Genomic DNA, 21,661 nt, shown 5'->3' with positions numbered 1-21,661 from the left:
TTGTTATAAATAAATGACTATATTAGAACTGATAACCATGTCAAAACTAAACTTATAAATGAAAACTCAAAAACAAAATCTGTTTTTGTTGTTGTTAGTGCCATCATGTCGGTTCTGACTCACAGTGAGTGAACCTGTATAGGGTTTCCAAGGCTGTAAAATCTTTGTGAGAGCAGTAAGTCACATCTTCGTCCATGGAGTAGCTGGTGGGCTTGAACCACTGACCTTGTGGTTTGCAGTCCAGTGCTTATCCTACAGAACCACTGTCTGCTCCTTAAATATAAAACTGAGTGCCTGGATATTTAGTATAGTCACATACACCTAGTTATGAGAGCAAGTAATGACAGAGTATGAAGTAAGTTTTTAATTTAGAGACTAATTGCTGATGACAGAAAACTCTCCCTCGTTAAAACAGTGTACATCAACTTTAGGTTTTGCACTCAGACAAGGCCCTGAAAACTACTCTGAACAGCAGAGTCAGAACAACTAAGTGGGAAGCCTAGGCTTACTACTTGCCAGTTGTCTAGCCTCTGGCCAAATATCCTCTTTGGGCCTCATTTTCTCCTCTGTAAACTAGAGATAATACCCACTTCCTCCCTTTAGGATTTTTGTGAGTAATAAATAAAATCAGGTCTGATGTATGCTTATTGTTGTTGTAAAGTGCTGTCGAGTCATTTCCGACCCATAGCGACCCTGCATAGGGTTTCCAAGGAGTAGCTGGTGAGCTTGCAGCTCAAATGGCTTCACAGTCTGATGTATGTTTGGCACATACAAAAAACTCAACCAAAGTTAGCTTCCATTCTTCTCGGTAGGGAGGTAACAGGTACGTTGCTGTTAAGCGCCGTCGAGTTGGTTCTGACTCATAGTGATGCTGTATAGGGTTTCCAATGAGTGACTGGTGAGTTTGAACTACCAACCTTATAGTTCAAACCAATCTTGTGGTCCAATGCATTACATAAATATAATTTGGATTACTCCTTAAAGTTCACCATACTCTGAGGTTAAGTTAAGAGTGATGGTGGAACAAAGAACCAAAACAATTCCCATGCTTCTCCCCAACTCCATGCTCCAAGTAACCTGTGACTCTTGAGAAATAATTGGGATCACTTGGTCAGTGCTTCTCTCCTCCTGGAATCCTTCTTTCTTCAATAAGAAGGTTGTTGTTCCCTTTGTCATGAACTGTGAAAGATCCAAGATTTACCCTACTTGCAAGTTAACAAGTTAGGCCATTGAAACTTTGTGGGTACTGGCAGAAGACATGAGATTACTAGGTTGGAGACAAATGACTTTATTATTCATGGTGCAACAGGCATAGTGAGATTCTTGTTCATCTTAATCCCCTGCTTTGCCTTCAGTCTCATAGGGGTGACATTTAGGCAGACCCTGGTGACTCCTTATATTCAATAGATTTGAATCACAGCTGAGGAGCCCTAATTTTATAAGGGGTGCCATGGATTGAATTGTGTTCCCCTAAAATGTGTGTCAACTTGGCTAGGCATGATTCTCAGGGGGCTGGCAGTTATGTAAGGATCTTCCATGATGTGATCTAATGTGGTAAGTTAATCAGTTCTGAGAGGAGTAGCCTTGATCTTATGTAAGGGGAGTTCCCCAGAGAAGAGAGAGACCTCTTACCACCAAGAAAGAAGATCTGAGAATAAAGAGCATCATTTGGACCTGAGGTCTCTGGGCTGAGAAATGCCTAAAACCAGGGGTAGATTAATTACAAGGACCTGTCCCCAGGGCTGACTAGAGAAAACGCCTTCCCCTGGAGTTGGGGCCCTGAATTTAGGTTTCTAACCTCCCAAACTGCTAAGAGTCCTGGTGTGGCACTGTAGGATAAGCACTGCATGGCTGACCCCAAGGTTGGTGGTTCAAACCCACCAGCTGTTCCTGGAAACCCTATACAGGGTCACTATGAGTTGGCACCTACTCTGACTCCAAGGCATGTAATAAGAACAAACTGTAAGAGAATAAATTTCTGCTTGTTAAAGCCATCTACTTGTGATATTTGTTATAGCAGCATGAGATAACTATGACAAGATGGCTACAAGCAAATCTGCTCAACCTTGGCTCCAAAGGGAAACATTACTGTTATTATAAAGGACAGCAAATATATAATCTGTCCTCTGCTCTGGAGACAGACATAACACAAACATCTTGGAAGAACTAGTCTGGAAAAATAAGCTATCAATGCCTCTGCTCGTAAGACTAGCCAAAAGGTGAGAGGTCAACGTAGAAATGTCTCCTAACTTTCTCATATCTAACCTTTTACTAATATCCCCTTAATAAGTCAATAGTAGTTGTAAAGAATTCCTACTGCTTTCAATTAAATAATGTTGTGTATTTTTTTTCAGTTAAATGAGAACTTTAATTTTATCTTAACTATTGTCTAAGCATTTGTAAAAATTAATTTTTAGTAAGTTTTAATTGTTTATTTTCTTAAACACTAAAATATAAATTCCTCTCACAATAGATAGTTTAGTCTATGAAAATGTAAACACACATTTTTTGGATCATATAATTTGTGTTTTTGTAAACTATAATAAATGTAGAAAGACAGTGTATCCTGCAACATTCTGAGGTGGTCCATGCAGAATATTGCTAGAAACAGAAGGAACCAGCTTCAGTATACTGGAAACTATGGCTAAGGTTGAGTATCCCAGCCAACAGATATTTTTGGTATGTGAGCTTCATGAGTGCATGCTGAATGGCAATTAATCAAATGTATCCCCAGCTCTTTATAAAGATCTGCAAAATTGCATATAAAAGACAATAATTTATGCTCCCTTTTTGGAACATAATTTTCAACTTTCATTTTAGCACTTCCTGATTTATAAATCTTTGAATCTGAAGATAACTCTTTTATTTTGTAGAAATCATATTTCATTTTTAACAGTGTAATTTAAAAAAAAATTTCAGAACAGAAAGAAGAAGGACCTTGTTTCTATGGATATCACTTTGGAAGAGTAGAGGGGAAAGATTAGACAAATAGTAAAACTTCAGATTTGTGAAGGAGTACAAATAATTATTATTATCATTAATATTTGCCATTGACACTGTCATTCAATAACTTTGTTATCTCCTTAGCAAACACATTTTTATTTCACATATGAGTGTTACCAAATAAATTAGGGCTGAGGGAAATTTTTTCTCTTGGCATGAACCTGACTTCTCTCTTTAGCAAGGGGAGATTCCTATAAGCCAAAAGGATATTCATGAAAAGGAAATGGTTTTCATTCTTTGTTTAGGATTTGCCAACCAGGACACAAAACCAAATGTTGAAGGTTGTTTTCAATAGATGGTTACTTGTTTAAACCCAAGGCAGAACAAGAAAAGAGTCTCTGGCTTCTAATAGCACATTATTTAAAAAGACTTTGGGAAAAAGAAGTCTAAAGGGGCAAGATTAGGGCTATAAGGTAAATAGAGTAAGGTTTCCCAACGAAATTCTAATAGGAAAATCCTTGCTACCCTCAAAGAATGAGCAGGTGTATTGTTTCCCCACAAGGACTATGTGGTGAAACAGTCCTTGTCTTTTGATCATCAATGCAGTTTTCAATTTTCTTAAAATTTCTTCATAATAAGCACTCAGGATTGTTCTATTTCTTTTGAGAAAAACATATCAAGATTAGCCCTTTGGAATTCTCCCCAAAAGTGACAAAACCTTCTGAGCTGACCTCTCTGCCCTGAATTTAGTGGCCTAGCAGATTCCCCTGGAAGTCACTGTCTTGATTGGAACTTGCTCTCTGGGTTGTATTGGTAAATCCAAGACTTGTCTCCATGTATAATTTGTTCCATAAGATCATCTTCATTGGCTTCTAACTTTAAAGATTGATGGACGTTCAGTTTTTTGAGTTAAATGATCTTTGTGCAATGGTTTAGGCACCCATGGAGCTGAAAGCTTGTTGAAGCTAAGACATTCACTTAGAATTGGAAATGCCAAACCATTTGAGATCCCAGACTTAAGTAGCTATCAAATCAATGGTAATTCTTTAGTCTTCTTCCACTGGTTTCTGGACTTCAGCCACAGTTTCTTCATTTGTCGAGGTTGACAGTCTTGGCTTGATCTACCTACAAATGTTTTATGTGGGGCAGCATTTCTGTAAACTTGATGCAAAGCTTCAATAATTAAATTTTATATTAACCCTGACCTCAAAATAGTTTTTTGTATGGCACAAAAAGTGTCCTTTTTTAAAAAAGGCACCATAACAGTGACTAAATATTCAGAAGTAGTTCGTCACGCCTTCTTCCTAGTCTGTCTTCATCTGGAAGCTCATCTGAAACCTGTCCACCATGGGTGACCCTGCTGGTATTTAAAATACCGGTGGCATAGCTTTCAGAATCACTGCAACTCACAAGCCACCACAGTACGACAAACTGACAGATGAGTGGTAGCTCAATGTAAAGAAAACAAAAATCCTCACCACTGGACCAATAAACAACATTCTTATTAACGGAGGAAAGACTGAAGTTGTCAAGGACTTCATTCTTCTTGGATCAACTATCAACACTAATGGAAACAGCAGTCAAGAAATCAAATGGCATATTGCATTAGGCAAATCTCCGGCACAAGATCTTTTTAAAGAGTTGAAGAGCAAAGATGTCAGCTTGAAGACTAAGGTGCACCTGACCCAAGCCATGGTATTTTCAATAACCTCATGTGCACATGAAAGCTGTGCAGTGAATAAGAAAAGCCATAGAAGAACTGATGCTTTTGAGTTATAGTGTTGGAAGAAAATATTGAAAGTGCCAAGGGCTGCCAAAAGAACCAACATATCTATGTTGGAAGAAGTGCAGCCAGAGTGCTCCTTGGAGGCCAAGATGGCCAAACTTCATCTCTCATACTTTGGACATATTGTCAGGAGGGACCAGTCACTGGAGGATATCATGTTTGGTAAGGTGGAGGGTCAGAGAAAAAGAGGAAGACTCCATCAAGATGGATTGGTAAAATAGCAGCATCAATGGACTCAAATGTGGCAACAATAGTGAGGTTGGCTCAGGATTGGGCAGTGTTTCGTTCTGCTGTGCATAAGGTCACTGTGAGTTGGAACCGACTGGATGGCACCTAACAACAACAACAACAACAACAACAACAACAACAACAACAACAGGACTATAGCGTCCTGGTGTGGCACTGTGGGTTAATGTACCAGGCTGCAAAGCCATTAGAACTTCAAGGTCTTTGGTTCAAACTCACCAGCCACTCCTCAGAAACCCTATACAGGGTCGCTATGGGTCGGAATAGACTTGATGGCACTTAACAACAACAACAGGACTATGATCAGTGTATTACTGAAAGAACTTGCCTACAGCCATCCACTGATTGCAGAGAATATTTAAAGATGTTTTGTTTGGAACAAACCCATGTGTGTATCAAGTGGAACCCTAGTAGCAATGCTTTTTGACTTACTCCAGTACTTTCAAGATATGTCAAACATATTTCTATTATGGAAACATGCTGTTGTCAATTTCAACTGACATCGACCTTCACGTGATTGAGCATAACTGCCCCATAGAATTTTTATGTTGTATTCTTTCTTCCATGGAGCTGCTGGGTGGGCTAATCACTTACCTTTTGGTTAGTAGTGCTTAGTCATTGCACCACCCTAACTTAGAGTTTTATCTTAGGGAAGACTGGTGGCCTCTGGAATCTGGAAGGGGCAAAAAAGCGTGCTACTCACCCTAGTGAAAGCTTTAATAGCCTGGGCTAGGATAGCCTCCTCCACATCCATAGGAATTGTCTGCAGATTCACTATGCAATGTAAAACGCAAAGAATTGTCTGGTGCTGTCCCTGTTTTTGCAGAAATCAAAACCATACAAGTTGTTGGAAAAATGCCTCAGGAAATACACTCAAAGTAACTGCAAACCCAGAAATTAATGTGAGAAAAATACTCATAATCTCAAATGTTAAAATACCTACCAAGAGTGATATCAAAAGTGTATGGTTATATGTTAGTATAATTTGAAAAGCTTGTAAGAGATAATCTATATAGAATCTGGTTAGTAATTAAGCAGAAATACTAATGAATCTTAAGGAGCCCTAGTAGTATAGTGAATTACAAGCTGGGCTGCTAATTGCAAATCAGTAGTTCAAATTAATTAGTCACTCCATGGGTGAAAGATGAGGTTTCCTGCTCCTGTAAAGATTTATAGCTTTGGAAACCTTACACTGGGTCTCTGAGTTGGAACCAACTTGATGGCGCATAACCACCACCACCATTAATGAATCTTAATATCTGTATTATTTTATAATCAAATATTTTTCATGCAATGAACTGACTGGTTTTTTTTCATTCTGCTGCTTCTGGATGTAATCATTTAGGCTACTTAGAGGCTGAAATGTCATGGTGATACACAGATGGCCAGTGGGGCACTTAACCTTCAGTACTTGTGTGCCCAACCCTGTTCCCGATGTTATGGAGGGAAGTGGAGTACGAGAAGAGAGGCAATCCCAGCCCTCTAGGAGCATGCAGGCATCCAAGAAAGCAGGCTTAGTCTAAAGGAGAAAGTGAATCCTTAGGATTCTGATTTGACTCCCAGGGGACTGGTTCCCTTTAGAGAAACAAAGGAGACATTCCATCACCTTGAGCAATACATATCAAAGGCCTCAGGGGAAAAAAAAAATCATACCCTTTGACCTAATAATTTCATCTTCAGAAATCTACATTAAGGGCATAATCTAAAAAACAAAACAATGGAAACAATGAGGAGGTGATGTTGACACTGAAGCATAGTATGTAATTCAAAGCAGGTTATTGTTGTTGTTAAGTGCCTTTGAGTCTATTCCGCCTAATAGGGTTTATGAGGAGTGGCTGGTATGTTTGAACAGCTAACCTTGTGGTTCCAAGAGACCTTGCAGCCCAGTGTTTATCCTGGTGGTGGTGGTTATGTGCCGTGGAGTCAGTTCTGACTCATAGCAACCCTGTATAGGATTTCTGAGGCTGTAAATCTTTATGGGAGCAGAAAGCCTCATCTTTCTCCCATGGAACAGCTGGTAGGTTGGAACTGCTGACCTTAAGGTTCACAGCCTGTTTCATAACCACTATGAGCACCATTATTAGATGACACCGTTTTCTCAAAAATAAAGCCAAGTTTTAAATGAAAATTTAATATCTCTCTATAAAAATATAAAATTCCCTAAAGGCAACCTCTATTTACTAGTTTCTTATTCTTCCTTCTAAAGATATTTCACTAATATACAAATTAAAAAGGAGGTTTACACAACTTGAAGTCGTCAAAAACTACATTTTACTTCAATTCACAATCAAAAACCAATTCACAATAAAAAACATTTGTTGTTGTTGTTGTCAGGTGCCATCGAGTCGGAACCGACTCATAGCGAACCCATGCACAGCAGAATGAAACAATGTCCGATCCTGGGCCAACCTCACTACTGCCGCCACATTTGACACCATCACTGATGCCACCTGGCTGATCCATCTTGTTGGGGGTCTTCCTCTTTTTCTCTGACCCTCCACCTTACCCAGCATGACATCCTTCTCCAGTGACTGTTCCCTTCTGACAATATGTCCAAAGTATGAGAGACGAAGTTTAGCCATCCTGGCCTCCAAGAAACACTCTGGCTGCACTGCTTCCAAAACAGATCTATTGGTTCTTTTGGCAACCCATGCCACTTTTAGTATTCTCCTCCAACACCACAACTCAAAGGCATCAATTCTTCTATGATCTTCCTTACTCACCGTCCAGCTTTCATATCCATATGAGGTTATTGAAAATACCATGGCTTGGGTCAGGCACACCTTAGTTCTCAAGCTCACATCTTTGCTCTTCAACACTTTAAAAAGTTCCCATGCATCAGATTTGCCTAATGCAGTACGTCGTCTGATCTCTTGACTTCTGCTTCCGCAAATGTTGATGGTTGATCCAAGAAGAACGAAGTCTTTGACAACTTCAATCTTTTCTCTGTTGATAAGAATGTTGTTTATTGGTCCAGTGGTGAGGATTTTTGTTTTCTTGACATTGAGATGCAATCCATACCGAAGGCTGCGTTCCTTGATCTTCATCAGTAAATGTTTCAAGTCTTCTTCACTTTCAGCAAGCAAAGTTGTATCATCTGCATATCGCAGGTTGTTAATGAGTCTTCCTCCAATCCTGACGCCATGTTTTTCTTCATAGAACCCAGCTTCTCGTATTATTTGCTCAGCATACAGGTTGAATAAGTACGTTGAAAGAACACAACCTTGTCGCACACCTTTCCCAATTTTAAAACATTCAGTGTTCCCATGCTCTAACAACTGCTTCTTGGTCCAGATACAGATTTCTCAGAAGTACAATTAAGTGTTCTGGAATACTCATATTTATCAATGTTGTCCAGAGTTTGTCATGATCCACACAATCGAAAGCCTTTGTGTAGTCAATAAAGCATAGGTAAACATCTTTCTGATATTCTCTGCTTTCAGCCAAGATCCATTGGACATCAGCAATGATATCTCTTGTCCCACGGCCTTTTTTGAATCCAGCTTGAACTTCTGGAAGTTCTCTGTCAATGTATGATTGTAGCCGTTTCTGTATTACCTTTAGCAAAACTTTACTCACTTGAGATATCAAAGAGATTGTCTGATGATTTCTGCATTCCGTTGGGTCACCTCTCTTTGGAATGGGCACAAATATGGATCTCTTCCAATCAGTCAGCCAGATAGTTGTCTTCCAAATTTCTTGGCAGAGATGAGTGAGTGCCTCTTGTGCTGCCTCACTTTCTTGAAAGATTTCAATTTGTATTACTTTAGGCAAATATAATACAGATCTCTTTAAAGTATCCAAAGCACTGATGTCAGTTTGAGGACTAAGGTGTGTATAACCTAAGCCATGGTTTTTCAATAGCCTCATTTGCATGTGAAAGTTACACAATGAGTAAAGAATTGATACATTTGAGTTATGGTGTTGGAGAAGAATATTAAAAGTACCATGGACCATCAGAAGAACAAACAAATCTGTGTTAAAAGAAGTATAGACAAAATGCTCCTTAGGTGCCAGAATGGTGAAACTTCGCCTTTCATACTTCGGACAGGTTGTCAGGAGGTACCAGTCCCTGGAGAAGGGCAGCATGCTTGGAAAAGTGAAGGGTCAGCGAAAAAGAGGAAGACTGCCACCCCCAACAAGATGGACTGACATAGTGGTAGCAACAATGGCTTCAAATATAACAATTGTGAGGGCCAGTTCAGGACCAGGCAGTATTTTGTTCTGTTGAGCACAGGGTTGCTATGAGTTGAAGCCAACTCCATGGAACCACCCACAAAGTGGGGTCCTATACAAATTCCCATTTTGTAGTGGGCTTTTTTTGTATGAGAAACTTATACTGAGGGCCTCACAAACTCATTTACTAGTACAACTGTTACTTTACCTTCTCTAATGAGAATAGTGCGTCGGCAGCATCTGTGTGCCTGTCAATCAACATGACCATATCTTCTTTGGTTATTATAGGTTCCTTAAGTTGTTCCACCCAAGACCACATCAAACTGCATAGGATGAAAGGATCCTGTTCACCACATATTTTTTCCCAAGCTCCATCTCGGGTATTTAGTTCTTTCTAAATAGCAAAATAAAGGAGGAAAAAATGGCACTGTTTGTTAATCTGTATTAGTAATAATAATGAGCACAACAAATCCCCACCCCCACCTTACAGAAAACTGTATTTTGGCTCAAGAAATATTAAATAATTTGCTTAGGAGTCCAAAGCTAGTAAATGGCAAAAGAACACCCAAAAGTCTGGGTTATTTCTGCTAAGCCAAAATGATCTTCCAGGATTGGCTTTCTGCTTTCACCTCATAAATAAGACAATAGTTTTAGTGAATATAGTCCTTCATATGCATACTGTTATTGTTAGGTGCCATTGAGTCGGTTCTGATTCATCATGAGCCTGTATAGGGTTCCCAAGGAGCAGCTGGTGGGTTTGAACCACTGACCTTGTGGTTAGTAGTCCATTATTTATCCTACAGTGCCACACCAGGGCTCCTATACCGTAGCTCATAAATATACAGCAAGGTACCTGGTGTGGTGCTGTGGGTTAATGTGCTGGACTGCAAAGTTGGTCTGAACCACAAAGTTGGTGGTTCAAGCTGACCCTCGGAACGGACTTGATGGCATTTAACAACAAAAAAACACTTTTTATTCAGTTTTAAGTAGCTAGCAAGAAGAAAAGCTATGAAAACATGATATTAGTTAATGAACTTCATAGTAAATAACTGTATTATGATGTTTTTTGAAACCGTCCAATGAAGTGAAGAAAAACATTATGGGATAATGTCTAAAACAGACATGAATTTATGCCCTGGTTCTGCTACAAATGAAGCATGTGATGTTGAACAATGATACCTAATCTTTGTGGCTTTTGTTCAACCTTTGTGAATATTAGCTTCCTCATCTGCAAAATTTACTAAACAAGGTGATTGTAAAGATTTAAAAGGACTCTGCATCATCTTACACTTCAAGCCAAAGTCTACCTTGAATCAAACAATAATTTATATTAATTATTCAATTATGTGTGTCTTGGGCATTGTACTCTTTGTGGAAACAAACTGACAAGACCATCTTGAAAGATTAGATGAGCAGCTTAGGGGCAGTGAGTTTATGTTATTACTAGTGGTATAATTTGGAAAAAGATAACAAGAATGGATACAAAATTTGAACAATGCAAGAAATATCAATAAATGGAGAAAAGATTAAAAGTTGTCACAGATTTCACTCTGCTTAGATCTACAACATTCATGAAAGCAGCAGTCTAGAAATCAAAAGATTTACTGCGTTGGGCAAATCTGCTGCGCAAGACCTCTTTAAAGTGTTCAAGAACAAAGATGTCAGTTTGAGGACTAAAGTGTGCCTGATCCAAGCTATGGTATTTTCAATTGCCTCATATACATGTAAGAGTTGGACAATGAGTAAGGAATTTTCAGAGAAAAATGGATGCATTTGAGTTATGGTGTTGGAAAAGAATATGAAAAGTCCCATTGCCTGCCACAAGAACAAACAAATTTTTGTTGGAAGAAGTATAGCTAGAATGCTCCTTAGAAGTCAGGATAGCTAAACATTGTCCCTCATACTTTGGGCATATTATTGGGAGGCACCAGTCCCTAGAGAAAAACATCATGCTTGGTAAATGGAGGTTCATCAAAAAAGAGGAAGACCTCAACAAGACAGATTAGCACATTGGCAGCAGCAATGGGCTCAAGCATTCTGAGGATGGCACAGGACTAGGCAGTGTTTTGTTCTGTGGTAATTAGGGTCGCTATGAGTAGGAACTGACTCGGTGGCACATAACAACAACAACAACAAAACAATGTCAATGAATTGTACATGGAGAATTTGTTGAAGTGGTATATATCTTTTGCTGTGTATAGTTCACCAATTAAAAAAAATAAAAAGGAATCTGTATATAATAACATCTGCTTAGGCTAAGCACTGGACTGCAAGCTTGGTTTGAACTGCAAGGTCAGTGGTTCAAACTCACTAGCTACTCCTTGGAAACCCTATTTAGGGTCGCTATGAGTTGGAACTGACTCAACAGCACTTCACAACAACAAACCTCATAATAATATTGTGAGAATCACATGAAACAATCAATACACGTGAAAGGCTTTGTTGTTGTGAAGTGCCATCGAGTTAGTTCTGACTCATAGTGACCCAAAATAGGGTTTCCAAGAGTGACTGGTGAGTTTAAACCACCGACCTTATAGTTCAAACCGAACCTGCAAACCTGCGCTTATCCTACGGTACCACACCAGGACTTCAGGAGGTATAATACTATTCAAATAGTGTACAATTGACTGTTTCTCAGGATTCAACTTTCTATTACTGAAAGGCCTAAAATTAAATATAGAAAAAAAAAAAAAAAAAAAAAAAGAAGGCAAAACAATACAAACGAGAGGACTATGATAACCTCTAGGAAATTCTGTTATGCATATTACAAGCTAAAATAGTCTGGTCCAAACCAAATGCTGAAATATTCAATCCAGGTAAAACTCACCCAGAATATATGGGCTGAGGGCACACTTGAAGTACTAATCCCTGAGTGGTATTAAGTGCAAGATTTTTCACCTAAAACAAAAGAATTTTAATGCTAGCTAAATTCTGACACATAACAAATGCTTAGGAAATATTTGCCGATAAATGGAAGGGTTTACCTGATTGGAAGGACATAAGTAGTTAAGCAAAGAAAACAATTCAGTTAGAAAGAAAACAATACAACTAGCTATCTGTCAAGCAAAGCACTGTAATTCTCATGAGCAGCACTTTCATCAAACACTTTCTTCTCTCATCATCCATTTGTAAAATAGCATGCAATAGTGTGGCTACTGACGCCATGGCACATAACAACAACAACAACAACAACAAGTGAGGCTACAGACTTCATTTCCAAGCCAACATATGAAACAATCTTAGCCCTTTTAGTAGAGGGGATGGGTTCCTACTGGGGACCCTGTCCTCCAAGGATTTGGGGTTGTGCATTTTGGGTCATCTGGTAGTACCCTGAAAGACAGGTGCATTGGTGGCTGAGATTTGGGCTAGTACACATTTCTTTTTGTGAAATCGATGTCAGTTTACTGGCTAACTACAGAAATGAGACATAAATGTTAGTTACTACACACAGTTGAAATATTTACTTTACAAATAATTGTTTGGAAAACTCACTAAACAGACCATTTCAGCCTTCCTCAGGTAATAACAGCAAACATGAAGAGCCAGATTTTGAGCTACTACACAGTGCAATGTTTAGCATATCTAGTTCTCAACACAAATTGTATAACAGGAAACTATAACGTATTTGTAGGGAAAAAAGAATTGGAAAGAAATCATCCCAGAGTAAGTCCAAACATGGAATTACTAGTCAAAGATTTTAAATCAAATGTCTGAAATATGCTCAATGAGTCAAAGGAAAACATGGACAAGAATTAAAGGAAATTAGGAAAATGATGCATGAAAAAAGTCAAGAATATTAATAAAGAGATTGAAATTATAAAGAGAAACAAAAATTCTGGAGATCAAAAGAAAGGAAGAATTCATTGGAGGAATTGCCTACAAGACTAGACCAGGCAGGAAAGGTTAAGTGAACTTGATGTTCCTCATCTAGTTCTGAGGAACAGAAAAAAAGAATGAAGAAAATGGAACAGAGCATGAGGGACCTCTGGGACACCACCAAACATATGAACACACACATCACAGGAGTCCCAGAAAGAGAAAGGAGAAAGAGGCAGAAGAAAAAAAAAAAAAGGAAGAAAAATGGCCCAATGCTCTCAGATAAAGACATCAATCTACCAATTCAAAGAGCTCAATGAACTCTAAGTAAGATAAACTCAAAACAATCCAAATAAAAACTTTGTAGTCAAAGTGTCAAAACCTAAGGCATTAAAATTTTAAAAAATCTTTTTAGGGCTTTTTGTTCTTTTATTCTTTTTTGTTACTTTTTGTTAGGGTTATGGTTAGGATTAGAGTTAGTGGTAGGGGTAAGGGTAGCTAGGAGTAAGGCTTGGTTTAGTTTTAAGATTACAGTTAGGTTTACTTGCATTTATTTTATTTTACTCTTGAAATCGACTTGATTTCTTCTTCATTTGGAAGTTCTATAACTACATTATTTCTTTTTTAAATTTTATTTTATTATTTTTGTTGTTGTTGCAAACTGGTATCTCTGGTTTCCTATTTTCAGAATCGTAGTTTTTTTTTTGTTTTTTTTTTACTTTGAATACTTCTATAACTGGATTAAATAGTGGTTGAAATTGTCATGTATGTTAATCTCATGTTGTTTTCTGCTGTTGTTGGGTCTCTGTCCAAAGAACTCGCTTTAATACTTTTTAAAAGGTTAATCTGTTTTTTAAAAATTCTTTAAATTTCTGCTTATTTAGAAATGTCCTAATTTTACCATCATATTTGATGGACAATTTTGTTGAGTATATGATTGATTGTTGGCTGGTAATTTTTCTTCTTTAAGAGTTTCATACATGTTATCCCATTGTCTTTTTGCCTGCACGGTTTCTGCTGAGAAATCAGAATTTAGTCTTATTAGTTCTCCTCTTTAGGTAACTTTTCATTTTGCCTAAACTGCTCTCAGGAATTTTTCCTTGTCTTTGGTTTTGAAATGTTTGATTTATAGTATGTCTTGGTGTTTTTCTTTAGGGGCCTATGCCATTTGGAGTTCATTTAACTTTTTGTATGACTGTCTTCTTAACTTTCATGATATTAGGGAAGTTGTCTTCTAAAAAAATATTTGGACAATTTTCTCTATGGTTTTTCTGGTCTATAATCTTCTGGAATGTCAATCACACATAAATTAATCCTCTTGATGGTGTACCATATGTCTTAGTCTTTTTCTTTTCTTCTTCATCTTCTAATTGTTCCTCTGTTGTTGTTGTTAAGTTCTGTCAAGTAGGTTCCGACTCACAATGGCCCTACATACGGTTTCTGAGGAGCAGCTGGTGAGTTTCAAGCACTGATCTTGAGCTTTAAACTAGTCTTACAGTCTATTGCTTATCCTACAATGCCACACCAGGACTTCTCTAACAGATGAATATTGATAAATTCATCGCCAAGCTCAGTAATTTGGCCTTCCATTGATAAAGTTCTACTTTTTTGCCCTTTCAATGTATTATCTATTTCTGAGTTCTTAGTATTAATATTCTGACTTCCTAATTGCTGTTTTTGTCTGATGTCCAATTTTTCATTTTTGTCAGTTTGTTCTTGTAGTGTTTTCCTGAATTCTTCTACAGTTTTTTTCTATGTTCTCCTTGCTTTCCTCAGTCTTTCTCTTAATCTGTTGAAGGTACCTAAGTATCATTCCATTAAGTTCCTTATCAAATAGTTTTTATACCATTTCTCATGTTTTCTGACATTTGTATTTTGGTTACTTGTATGAAATACTTTCTTTTTCTTCGTGTAAGCTGAAATTGTCTGTTTTCTCAGAGACATGTTGTGTTCTCAGTTACTCACCACCTGTCTCCTGGTGGCTGTGATACAGACTGGAAATGTGAATGCAGGTCTCTGTTAACTATTTGTACAGTGTAGTTAAGGAAGGGTTCATGTACCATCAAAGCAGGGCTAGCATTCCTGCGACCAACCCCAGACAGAGCCAAGGCTCTAGACCCATAGACAGAGAGGGTAATATTGGTCACTAGGTTTGCAAGGGCAGGGGTGGGCTAGACTCCAGGTAACCAGGAAGGTGAAGGAACAAGAGATAACTGAACCACCCCATTGCCACCAACCTTCAGTCTCATCTTATGCCTACTGGCCACTATACCAACAGCCACTAGCAAAAGCTCAAGATGGCCATACCACTTGACACCAGCTGATAAACCTACCTGCTTTTCTTCTCCCTCACTATTCCTGTTTAGCTTTCTTTTTCAGTTGATATTCAATTCACCTCTCTGTCCTAGTCTCTGAAGCTCAGGCTTCTAGGATCACTATCTGCATCTATTTTACTTGGTCTCCCATGTCTTTGTTGCAGAGGGTCTGCTCAGTTAGTCTGCCTATTCTGTCACCTTGCCCTGGAAGTCAGACCTAAGGAATTTTGAAAGCAGCAAAACAGAAGTGATTCCTCATGCATGTGGGATCTTTAATAAGATTAATAGCTAATTTCTTACCATAAAGTATGGAAGCTATAATGCAATGGGATATATATTAAAAATTCTGAATGGAAAAAGTTTTTAACCAAGAATTCTATATCTGTAGAATGATCTTTCAAAGATGAAGGAGAAATTAAGACATAAAGCAAATGCAGTAGTAATTCAGTACCAGAATACATGCCCACAAGAAATGCTAAAGGAAATCCTTCTGGGTGAAATAAAGGTACTAGATAATAACTTGAAGCCAGAAAAAGAAATAAATAATACTGGTAAAGGTAACTACACTGGTAAGTATAAAAGTTCATATTATTGTACTTATGATTAGTAACTTCTCTTTATTTCCTGTAGGACTAAAAAGGAAAATGCAAAATAAGCATATATCTGTGTTAAAAGACATACAGTGTATAAATATGTATTGTGACAAAAAAACAAAGGAGGAGGAATAGAGAGGTATAGAGGCAGAGTGTTTTAAACCATTGTAACTAAGTTGGTATTATTCATCCTAGGTTGTTATAAGTTTAAGATGTTTATTATAATCTTTAAGATAACCTTTTCTCTATATATTTTTTAGTTATTTTCTTTAAATTCAACTTATTATATAAAAAGCACTAATGAACAAATCAAAGAAACAAATTATATAGGAGGCATACAGAAAAGAAATAGCAAAATGGAGGGAGTAAATGCTTCCTATAATGGTTAGGGTTTTGTGTCAACTTGACTAGGCCAGGATGTCTAGAGATTTAGCAACTGGGATCTGATTATTCCCAAGGTGATGAAATCTATTATAGGCACAGTTAGCTCAATGATGAGTGACTATGAGCCGCCAGTCAATTGAAGGAATGCTTCCTTAGGGGTGTGGCCTGCTTCCAATATAATGAACAAACAGGAAAGGCTCTTTCTCTCATGGTGGGGACTTGGGACTCTGCAATTGTAAGCCATTTCCTTGATAATAAGCTTCTCTCTGTATAGATATATACATACATATATTTTGCTGGTTTTGTGTCTCTAGAAAACCAGGCCTAAGACATGTGGTATCAAGAGAGTGGGGTTCTAGGGAAACAAAATCATAAAGATAAGTTTTCTAAATTGGTTCTTGTTGTTAGGTGCCATCGAGTCGGCACCGACTCATAGCTTATGCACAGCAGAGCGAAACAATGTCCGATCCTGGGCAGATCTCACTACTGTTGCCACACTTGAGTCCATCGATGCTGCCATCTGGCCAATCCATCTCGTTGGGGATCTTCCTCTTTTTCTCTGATCTTCCATCTTACCAAACATGATATCCTTCTCCAGTGACTGTTCCCTCCTGACAATATGTCCAAAGTATGAGAGACACAGTTTGGCCATCTTGGCCTCTAAGAAGCACTCTGGCTGCACTTCTTTTGGCAGTCCATGGCACTTTTAGTATTCTCCTCCAACATCACAACTCAAAGACATCAATTCTTCTATGGTCTTCCTTATTCACTGTCCAGCTTTGACATGCATATGAGGTTATTGAAAATACCACGGTTTGGGTCAAGCTGACATATTTGCTCTTCAACACTTTAAAAAGCTTTTGTGCAGCAGATTTGCCTAATGCAATACGTGGCCTGATCTCTTGATTGTTACTTCCGTGAGTGTTGATAGTTGATCCAAGATGAATGAAGTTCTTGACAACTTCAATCTTTTCTCCATTGATAAGAATGTTGCTTATTGGTCCAGTGGTGAGGATTTTTGTTTTCTTGACATTGAGATGTAATCCATACCGAAGGCTGTGCTCTTTGATCTTCATCAGTAAATGTTTCAAGTCCTCTTCACTTTCAGCAAGCAAGGTTGTATCATCTGCATAGCGCATTATGAGTTTTCCTCCAATCCTAATGCCACGTTTTTCTTCATAGAACCCAGCTTCTCAGATTATTTGCTCAGCATATATGGTGAAAGAATACAACCTTGTCTCACACCTTTCTTCATTTTAAAACATCTCAGTGTTCCCATGTTCTGTTCGAACAACTGCTTCTTGGTCCAGGTACAGATTCCTCATGGGTACAATTAAGTGTTCCAGAATACTCATACTTCTCAATGTTGTCCATAGCTTGTCATGATCCACACAATCAAAAGCCTTTGCATAGTCAATAAAGCACAGGTAAACATCTTTCTGATATTCTCTGCTTTCAGCAAAGATCCATTGAACATCAGCAATGATATCTCTCATTCCATGGCCTCTTCCGAATCCGGCTTGAATCTCTGGAAGTTCCCTGTCAATGTATGATTGTAACCATTTCTGTATTACCTTTAGCAAAACTTTACTCACTTGAGATATCAAAGAGATTGTCCGATGATTTCCGCATTCCGTTGGGTCACCTCTCTTTGGAATGGGCACAAATATGGACCCCTTCCAATCAGTCTGCCAGATAGTTGTCTTCCAAATTGATTTTTAAGTCTGACTAATTTTAAAGGCACTGATAAAGGGTGAAGGCATATCTGACCTTCACTTCATAGGAATCAGCCTTGGGCTCATTTTGAGTTTGGTCCTCTTTCTATCTTGTGGAATCAGAGGAGGTCAGATATGGTTCCCACTTGGTTTAAGTAGTTGATGTGGAGCAGGGTTCATTGTAATGGCTCACCTATGAAACTGTGAGGTTTTGTGGGAGAAAGAATGAAGGGGCATGAGATAAAATATTTCAGCAGAGGGAGAACAGCAGCTTCTGGAGTTGCCTGGAGCCGATGACATGTTGGTAGAAAAGGATGGCTGATACTGGGGCTGGGCCTGCTAGAATCTACTCTGTTAGAAGTGCAAAGCCGTATATGTATAAATGGGGTTATTCCAAGGGAGAAGAAAAGATTGAACTTGAATGTTTTAAAAAGTTTATATGTTTGATGGCTTTATGGGTAGTGGTTTCTTCTGCCTATTATTGCAAAATATACATACATGGGTGATGGAAATGAAAATTGAGCTTATTTTCAGCCTATATTTGAAGGGTAGTATTTGCCCAGAAGGAGTCCTGGTGTGGCACTGTGGGTTAATGTGTCAGACTGCAAAGCCATGTGAGGTCTGACATTGGAGGTTCAAACTCACCAGCTGCTCCTCAGAAACCCTTACAGAGTCACTATGGGTTGTAATCAACTCGACAGCTCTTTACAACAGCAACATTTGCCCAGAAAAAAAAAAAAAGGCTTCTTGGCTTAAGCTTTTGTAGAGTGTTAGGTTTTAGGTGGAATCCTGAGCCTCACCCAGAACAGAACCTTCAGAGTTGGAACATTTGCATTTGAAAAGATATTCAGACCAACCCAGAATTGCTGGGAGAACAGGAGATTGAAAGAAAGCAGAGAAAAAAGCAGACAGTTTGGCATTTTGGGTTTTAGAGGCATCAAGGCAAGGAAAGTTGCCCCAACAGAGAAAACTCCCTTCTAGGACTGTAACTTAAAGGGAACTGGAGAGCTGTGTGCTCGCTGGTAACCACCTGGGTCTATGTGAGTGGAATGGAGGAAATGTATCAATAAAGACAAGGGCTGAGTTTGGACATGTTCTATTGGTACCCAAAGGCCTTGAGATGAGAGAGAGGAAAGGAAAGACTGACTAGTCTGAAGTTTAGGGAGTTGTATGAACTCCTGAGCCCATGGACACTGATTTAGCCCCTGGGAGCTAGGGCTGAGAATAAAGGGACCAGTTGGTTTGAAGTGCAGGGAAGTGTGTATGAATCCCAAACTTGTAGTTGGTCCCATTTGACCTAGCTTGGATGGCTAGGGTTGATCTGACCAGATGATGATAAAGATGTTTGAAACTGTGAGCAAGTGTAAACTGTTACAATTTGTTGAGGAGAACTTTTATTATGGATGCAGTTGCTCAAAATTCAAACCAGAAAGGAAGATTCTTCACATCAAGGAACATGCTTGTTGCCTCAGTGTACTGGGTTCATAGAGATGGGCAATTTAGACATTGACTATCAAAAATGGGAGCGGGGGATATAATGGCATGAAGTGGTTGGCTTTGCTTAGTTTTGAAATTTGGTGACAAAGGAGAATCTTCACTGACTAGTGTTCCTCTTTTCCAGATGAAACGGGTGGGGAATGATGCTGATAAGATTTTATGATTTCAATTGTAATTGTTAATACGATTAATTACAATTGTCAAAACTGTAATTGTAGAAGATGGGGGGAGTAGTTATTTTTCATTCCAGGACCATTATTAAGGAAGAGCATGAGTGGAGCATGGGATCCCTACTTGGAAAAGTAGTGACAGCAGAGATGGCGGCAGAGGCGGTGGCATGGAAAGATAGAGCAGCTATGGACAGGCTCATACATAGACTGAGTAAGGCTGTGTGCCTACGGGCAGGAGGCTGGCTAGCAGAATGTGTCCTTGAGGCATTTAAATGAATACATATTTTTGTTCCGTTTTGTAGGTGCGCATCAAATATTTTTGCTTTGTTCATGTGTGACATATAAGATGTAAATGGGGCCAATGTGTTTTCTGTTGTATGCATTTTTAGTTATTATGTTAGGTACAAGTATGACTTTACAATTTATTTAGAAATTATGCATACAGTTTATAGGTTACAATTTGACAAGGGTGGACTGTAATGGTTAAGGCTTTCTGTCAACTTGACTAGGCCAGGATTTCAGAGGTTAAGCAAATGGCATGTGCTTATTTCCATGGTGATGAAACCTAATACATACATTGTTAACACTATGATGAGTGGCTATGAGCAATCAATCAATTGAAGGGATGTTTTTTGGGGATGTGCCCTGATTCCAATATAATGCAAAAGTGGGAAAGGCTCTCTGTCTCTTCCACTGAGGACCTGGGGCTCTGCAGTCATAAGCCATTTCCTTGGCAATAAACTTCTCTCTCTACATGTATACATATATATGTTCACTGGTTTTGCTTCTCTAAAAAACTCAGTCTAAGACACTTCCTTTAGTAATTATTTTAAGTATAAATGTATTAAACAAACACACACACACAAAAAAAACAAGCCTGTTATCATCAAGTCTCTAGGTAGGGATCACATCAAGTCCACTGTGATTCATGGCCCACCCATGTGTTACAGAGTAATACTGAGCTCCATAGGGTTTTCTTTGCTGTAATATTTATGGAAGCATCCTGTCAGGCCTTTTATCTCTGGTGCTGCTGGGTAGGTCCAAACCATCAACCTCAAGTTCAAACCCACTGTGCCATCCAACTTTTGGACCTTAAATGGATTCAACTATGCTATTAAAGGAGGCCTGTTGTGGTGTAGGATAAGCACTGAACTGCTAACTGTAGGGTTGGCAGTTCAAACCCACCAACCGCTCCTTGGAAACCTTATATAAGGTTGCTATGAGTTGGAACTGGCTCTATGGCACTTAAGATCAACAACAATTCTATTAAAAGAGAGTGACAGAATGAATTAAAACCAAAAACCAAGATCCATTTATATGTCTCTACAAGAGACTCTCTTTACACATAAAGATACAAAAAGATTAAAGATTTGTTGTTGTTATGTGCCATCAAGTAAATTCTGACCCATAGCAATCTTGTATAGGATTTCCAAGGAGCAGCTAGTGAGCTTGAACCACTGACCTTGCAGTTCAAATGACTTTGCAGTCTGACACATTAGCCCACAGCGCCATACCAGGACTCCCAAGATTAAAGGTAGAAGAATATAATAAGATAATACATGTATATAGTAAATGAAAGAGAGTAGGGGTGACATGTTGTTATCAGATATTGTAGACTTTAAGTTAAAATCTATTATTATGACAAATAAGAACATTGTATTTGATAAAAGGTTTGATCCATCAAGACAATAAAATGATTATAAACTTATATGTATGTAACAAGAGAGTCTCAAAATATATGAAGCAAGCTAGAGTCACCTAAAGGGCGAAAGAAACAGTTGTACAATAATACTTGCATAGTTCAGTACCCCTCTTTCAATAAAGGATAGAACAATAACACAGAAGATGAATATGGAAACAGAGGGCCTGAGCAACATTATAAAGCATTGTGACTTAATGGATACATACAGAACTCTTCTATCCAAAGTCTTCTTAATTCTCACCAAGTGACTGGGTGGGACCATGCAAATAAAGTGTACAGGACTCTGAGGCTAGGATTGGTTAGTTTTGCCATCTAGCT

The 21,661-nt window shown here is 38.4% G+C and overlaps 1 protein-coding gene across 1 annotated transcript in view; it reads right to left on the bottom strand.

Annotated features, from left to right (window-relative positions):
• The window catches only part of PTPDC1 (protein tyrosine phosphatase domain containing 1), a 62,274-nt gene that overhangs the window by 21,759 nt on the left and 18,854 nt on the right, over positions 1-21,661 (bottom strand). The window contains exons 7-8 of the mRNA XM_006876248.1: positions 9,360-9,545; positions 5,679-5,789 (exon numbers count right to left, since the gene is read on the bottom strand). Of these exons, the coding sequence (XP_006876310.1) occupies positions 5,679-5,789; positions 9,360-9,545 (297 nt within the window). The remainder of the gene's footprint in view (positions 1-5,678; positions 5,790-9,359; positions 9,546-21,661) is intronic.

This window comes from Chrysochloris asiatica, unplaced genomic scaffold, assembly GCF_000296735.1.
Source record: "Chrysochloris asiatica unplaced genomic scaffold, ChrAsi1.0 scaffold00369, whole genome shotgun sequence".
In the NCBI taxonomy this organism is placed as follows: Eukaryota; Metazoa; Chordata; class Mammalia; order Afrosoricida; family Chrysochloridae; genus Chrysochloris; species Chrysochloris asiatica.
Note: the sequence above shows the minus strand (reverse complement) of the source record. Positions and strands in the feature narration are given on the sequence as shown.